Source organism: Drosophila willistoni, assembly GCF_018902025.1.
Source record: "Drosophila willistoni isolate 14030-0811.24 chromosome 2L unlocalized genomic scaffold, UCI_dwil_1.1 Seg168, whole genome shotgun sequence".
NCBI classification, from domain to species: Eukaryota; Metazoa; Arthropoda; class Insecta; order Diptera; family Drosophilidae; genus Drosophila; species Drosophila willistoni.
The window spans coordinates 9,456,063-9,462,148 of NW_025814047.1; the positions used below are offsets into that span (position 1 = coordinate 9,456,063).

General features: G+C 35.4%; 2 protein-coding genes across 2 annotated transcripts; one reads left to right on the forward strand and one right to left on the reverse strand.

Annotated features, from left to right (window-relative positions):
* Window positions 1-1,528: 1,528 nt before the first annotated feature.
* Window positions 1,529-2,213, reverse strand: LOC6652164 (28S ribosomal protein S17, mitochondrial). The gene is made up of 2 exons (XM_002074634.4): window positions 2,024-2,213; window positions 1,529-1,967 (listed from the first exon to the last, which is right to left on the reverse strand). The coding sequence occupies exons 1-2, from the start codon at window positions 2,129-2,131 to the stop codon at window positions 1,608-1,610; spliced, it is 468 nt and encodes a 155-aa protein (XP_002074670.1). The 5' UTR covers window positions 2,132-2,213; the 3' UTR covers window positions 1,529-1,607.
* Window positions 2,214-2,513: 300 nt separating this feature from the next.
* LOC6652163 (ras-related GTP-binding protein C) lies at window positions 2,514-4,358 on the forward strand. Its single transcript, XM_002074633.4, has 5 exons — window positions 2,514-2,685; window positions 2,749-3,207; window positions 3,286-3,504; window positions 3,590-3,732; window positions 3,795-4,358. Exons 1-5 carry the CDS (start codon window positions 2,683-2,685, stop codon window positions 4,078-4,080), a joined length of 1,110 nt encoding a protein of 369 aa, XP_002074669.3. The 5' UTR covers window positions 2,514-2,682; the 3' UTR covers window positions 4,081-4,358.
* Window positions 4,359-6,086: the final 1,728 nt, after the last annotated feature.

The following is a 6,086-nucleotide window of genomic DNA, read 5'->3' on the forward strand; positions in this document are numbered from 1 at the left end:
CACAACTTCTAAGAGTTAAATTTCTAATGTCGATATATCAGAGAACTCGGACAAAACCAGGTAAACGACCCTTGCAAGTGTTTCTGTTACTTTTCCCTTACATATATAGGGGTCAAAGTAGAAGAAGGCCTAGAATCTTTGGCTGGAGCTATGCGGTGCATGTATGCTATTTTATTGTATGACAGCTATAATTATAACTAAATTTAGTTACCAGATTTTTATTAAATTTTCGATGACTGTCCCAAAAGCTTTATTAACCAATAACAAAAAGAAAAACGAAAGTATATCCATCCGGTTCTTTACTCTACATACCAAATTTGTCTAGATGTTCACAGAGGAATATGGCTAGATTGACTCGACTCAAAAATATATTTTTTCTATGGAGTAGGAAAACCTAAATACCTAAACTACGAAATATATAAATATAAAGCAATATATCTAAAGGGGATACGAATTCGTGGCGCAAATCCGACTGCTCTAACGATATTTGGGTTTTCATTTTTAGCTGCAAAAGCTTAACATTCTTAACATTTACCAGGATTTTCGTGCATGTCAGGGACCCAGCAACGATAAATTGGAAGCCTTATCTTGTTTGAAGCCAACTTTTTGTGATGAATATGAATATTCTTGGAAGATGGGATCGCATTTTCAAACCCAGTTATTAGCTCGTATGATTTCATACAAGCAGCCTTTAAAATGAAAAATATAACCATTTGTCACAACACATGTATATTTATTGATTATACTTTTTTTATTAGTTTGAAATGTTTTTCTTAAAGCGAATGCTGTTATTTGATCCATTAAGGTAACTCTTGGCGGAAAGTTTGTTGACCTTCAAAGAAAACCACGTGTAATGCTCGAAATATTGTCCGAATATGATGTGGATACAGTAAGACTTGATTTAAAAAAGTTACCTCCTGCCTTTAAAGCGAAGTTAGAAGAAGCCAACACAGCCAGTATCTGGAGAAATTCCCCTCAGAGCAAATGGTCTGGGTATCTGGAATGCAACATTGACCTCTCGTATTCTTGCCCCCTTCAAAGACGACGACGTCTTGGCCTGGAAATACTATTCTAGGTGGGAATAGATATAGAGTGTGACGGCCATGTGAGCCGATATTTCTAGCACTGAAAAAACCTTTAATTACTTTTAATAATTTGAGGAAAAATTTGGATTAAACTAGATAGTTTAGTAACAAGATTATTACACATCATTGTCGGGTGAAGTATTTTATTAAACGATATCCCATGTTTTCTGTACCGTTTTAGATCGTTCAGCATTGATTATTTTACCGATTCCAAAACAAAGTTCTTGAAATAAGTAGTTTGTAGTGCAATCTAGTAGAAAAAACTTGAATTTGGTTTGCAGTAAACAAGCAAAACTGCTCTAAACGACCGATATGGAAGCATCCTTGGGACATAGAGCGAGATTCACTAATCAATAACTTAGGAGCACGTGAGAAATGCTGTGTGATTAATGTTATTTTCTATTCTAAATCTGTCCCGCTCTGAAACGTAAAAAAAGGGCCCGTTTCATAGAAAAAAACACTTTTACTATTGAAAACAAATTACATACTTAACAAACTCTAAACATAAAAATGGCATAAAGCTCACACTCCGAATGGCTGATCCTTGCCATCTTCATGGTATTTGATGTACGTTTCGCCATGAGTAAAGTCCTTCGTGCCCTCAAGGCGACCACGTGGGGGAGCTTTGTCATAATCGAAGGCCTTCTCCGATTTGCCAAATAATTGATTGGCCATTTCAATATCCTCACGGTACTTGCCGACAACAACCTTCTTGCCGGTGATGGGATCTGTTATGTCACCAAGCGGATAGACAACCTTTTCCACCGCGTGTGTGATTAGGCGCGTAAGACGCTCGGGAAGCTCACGGATCAGGACCACATCACCGGTCTTACACACTTTTTGAGGGTCATGGGCGAAGTAGAATTCATCCTTTTTAAAATACTGAAATACAAAAGCAAATTAGCAGGCAGCAGAATGGAGGGTGTTGGGAGTCAAACCATATTTAAGTTCTTATCCAGTTCCATACGACGAATCCGTATTTTGGATGCATTTTGTTTAATGCAGGGCATACATTGCCCCATCAACAATAAACCTCGCGCGGACATACTTTTATTTTATTCTTATTTTTTTTTTTTATCTTTCGCCACTTTGCACAACAATCTGTTAGCTAACATAAGTCACAATTGAAACTGTTAATATACAGTGTTTTCTAAAAATGTAAAGCCAAAAAATTTTATATAAGAAAAACAAATATATTATCGTTACACTGTTTCCAATTCTTAAAAAATGTTGCTGGTTTAATTTAATTTTTGTAGCGTTTCATTAAATTTATTGAAAAATTCGTTTTTTAATTTTTATTTTTGTTAAAAAGTGTGTGAATACTTGTTGTAAAACTGTAACTAGTTGAATATTTACCGCTACAGTGACAACGTTGCCAGAAGTTAAATGGAATTTCCCCTGATCTGGCCCCAACATGCAGGAAACAGCTGACGGGATGAGTAAAGAAACAGCTCAATGCGAGTCTGTACTGCAGGGATTATTCTTTAGCTAATCATATCCAAAATCAATGTTACAAGAGGGAGCATCCTAGTATAGTTTAGTCTTCGTTAAAGAGTTAAGCCGGTTAACTAGTGGAACTAATATCTGGGCGTTCACCATGGTGAGTATACAAAGAAGCCTTATCAATGAACTATCTGGACTGGACTCCGCCCTTTGTTTTCAGAGCTACGATGATGATGACTCCTTTCCAAAGGATTACGGATATGGAGCATACAATCAAGATGGTTTGGATTTGGAGCCCAATGCCACCAGCAGTAGCGAAACAAAACCAAGGATATTACTAATGGGGTTGCGCAGATCGGGCAAAAGCTCCATTCAAAAAGTGGTCTTCCACAAGATGGCTCCGAATGAGACTCTTTTTCTTGAGTCAACCAGCAAAATTGTCAAGGATGACATCAATAATTCCAGTTTCGTCCAATTCCAAATTTGGGATTTTCCCGGCCAAATCGATTTCATTGAACCGACTTTTGATTCGGACATGATCTTTGGTGGATGTGGCGCGTTGGTCTTTGTCATAGACGCCAAAGATGATTATAACGAGGCCCTGACCAAATTCAAAAACACGGTTATAAAAGCCCACAAAGTTAATCCCAATATTAAATTCGAAGTTTTTATACACAAGGTTAGCAAGAATGAGAGAGAGAGCAAAAGCGGTTGTGTGTGTGGTTATCAGATGTAACAATTGTTCAATTTCCCACAGGTGGATGGCATTAGCGATGATTCTAAAATGGAATCCCAACGTGATATACATCAACGATCTTCGGACGACCTCGGAGAAGCGGGGCTGCACAAAATTAATTTGAGTTACCATTTAACTTCCATATACGACCACTCGATATTTGAGGCGTTTTCAAAAGTGGTGCAAAAACTAATACCCCAACTACCCACACTCGAGAATCTGTGTAATATATTTATACAAGTAGGTTATCTCAGTTCATACAGTTCATACATATATTACATATGTATATCAACTTTTGTGATGCATTTTTATTTTCTTCCCACAGAACTCGGGCATAGAGAAAGCCTTTCTGTTTGATGTCGTTTCCAAAATTTACATTGCCACCGATTCGTCGCCCGTGGATATGCAAACATACGAACTGTGCTGTGACATGATTGATATGGTCATTGATCTATCCAGTATATATAGGTTAGTTAATCTACATTTTGTAGAATTGCGCATTTATCATTGCCTACTTTACCAATGAATAGCTCTGAGGAAACTGCGTTTGACAGCGGCAGCGCCAGTCTGATCAAGCTAAACAACAATACCATATTATATCTGCGAGAAGTCAACAAATTCCTGGCCCTCGTCTGCATTCTGCGTGAGGAGAATTTCAATCGCCGGGGCATAATAGATTACAATTTTATATGCTTCCGCGATGCCATTAGTGAAGTTTTTAAGCTGCGTCTTATGAGCCAAGCGCGATTGGAGAACAACGATCAAGATGATGATGATGACGATGACGGGCCTCCTCCGGCGACGCCATCACCATAATGATAAAACCCCCATCCACTCACCTGGTTAACCGTGCATAAAGAATAATCAACTATTATTAAGTTACACGATTGTTGTGAAGACATTTTTCAATTTTTATGTTTTATTTTTACTATACATTTTTTTCTAATCTATTTTTGTTCCAATTTTGTTATTGCCTTTGTTTTCCTGTTTACACATATTGCTGCAACATTTTAAGACCCCCACACAAAAGCAAGCAAACATCCAACGGTTAAAAGTAACAAAAACTAATAAATATGTTATGTCTATTTTTTAAAGCAAATTAACTTTTTATAAAGATAGTAAATCCTAGCCCAATAGTGTATAAAGAAAGTAAATAATCTGTAAACTTGTCCCCAAGTCAATCGGGCCACATTTCTCCCAGGCAAGGTACTAAATCAATACTTAATTGTCACCGTCGACATTGTCCTGGCACTATCCTTAGCACCGACATCAGGACAAACACTGGCAATGTATTTCAAGCTGAGGTTAGCTCACAGCGCTCGTCATTGAAATGCAATCGGCTGTGAAAAACAGAAAATGAATTTTTTGTTTGTTTAAAAAAAAGACGCATGATTTGGAAAAAAAACACCAACAAGAAAAAACCAGTGAAGGCAACAAATGGCAAAGCAAAGATGAAACTTGCATTTGTGTTTCTGTTCACTATTTCGAGGGCATAGATCATCTTCCATTTTAATGTTCCCAATTTACGATTAAATTTCTTGGGTTTACAAGTAAATACGTATTAATATATGTATGTATGTATATTTATACATGTACTGTTGATCAGCTCGGAAGTTCAGTTCTGATAAACACAGAAGCGGACGCTCAAAAATGGAATTTCAGATCAATAACCTCGTTGCTTTTTCATGGGAATGTCTGTTATTTAAAACTTTTATGGTTATTATACATACACAACGTGTAGAATAAATGTCGGTGCATCGTTTGGTTATGATTAAACCACCATATTATGCACATGTAGGAACAATTAGATCAATTGCTACAAAGAAAATATTATACAAGAAAGAAGAAAACCAATAACTTCCTTTTTTCCTGAATTTTTAAATAATAATAATCAACTATAATGTCGTGGAAATAAGATTCTATGCGATTTCTATCATTTAATATGTGAGAAATTAAGCCAAATTTGAGGTAATAATTTCTGTTCTGCTGGATTAATAATCTTCAAATTTTAAAAATAAAAATTAATTATATTGTATTCCTACTATATTTGAGCTGTTGATTTATATTTAAAATGAAGAAGAGAGTTTTTGACATACACATTCAAATAGTTTTAAAGTATGTACGAATAAAATTTCATAATTTTTGATTACCGAAAGGTAATTTGTCATAATTCGATACTTTCAAAATCAAAGCTAGATTTAAATAGTTAGTTTAGAAACCTGTACGTTTTTTCTCTTATTTTGTATGACTTTTCTAAAACGCCGTTGCGTAACTCGAATTTTGCTGTAAGGTTACTTTATTACTTTATTATTTTCAATTATTTTATAAAAATATTATTTTATACATATATCTTTTTTGGCTTCTATGTACAAATTGAAATGTTTGTGTGATGGAAATTAACGATATTTCATTCCACAAATTAGCGAAAATATTAACTAATACAAAAAAATTAGGAAATTTGTTCTTTGATTTAATAGTTTTTAATAGTTTTTGCAAATATAAACGTTGAATTTTTGACATTCAATGTTCAACTAAAATTGGAAACCAAATCGAAACACCAACTAAATTATCCTAGGTGATCTCAACAACTTCCACAGGTATTAGAGCTGGCGATCAAAGATCAAATTTTCCCCAAAACAAACCACACAATACCAAACGGCAGCTTCCCAACCCACTTCTACACTTACAACACAAACATATATCCACATTGACTTATCTATCTCTTTGCTCCCCCCAACTCACTCCCTTTACCAATTGGAAATCAATAAATGACCTACATGGAAGCGATCATTCCCCAATACTCATATCTTTATTCTCGGGAC

Excerpts from the sequence above, each read along its gene's own strand:
- LOC6652164 (XM_002074634.4), bottom strand. The coding sequence starts at position 2,131 with ATGTCCGCGCGAGGTTTATTGTTGATGGGGCAATGTATGCCCTGCATT. Across the intron at positions 1,968-2,023 it reads TGGATAAGAACTTAAATATG|TATTTTAAAAAGGATGAATT; the intron begins GTTTGACTCCCA and ends TTTGTATTTCAG.
- LOC6652163 (XM_002074633.4), top strand. Across the intron at positions 3,505-3,589 it reads TGTGTAATATATTTATACAA|AACTCGGGCATAGAGAAAGC; the intron begins GTAGGTTATCTC and ends TTCTTCCCACAG. Across the intron at positions 3,733-3,794 it reads GATCTATCCAGTATATATAG|CTCTGAGGAAACTGCGTTTG; the intron begins GTTAGTTAATCT and ends ACCAATGAATAG.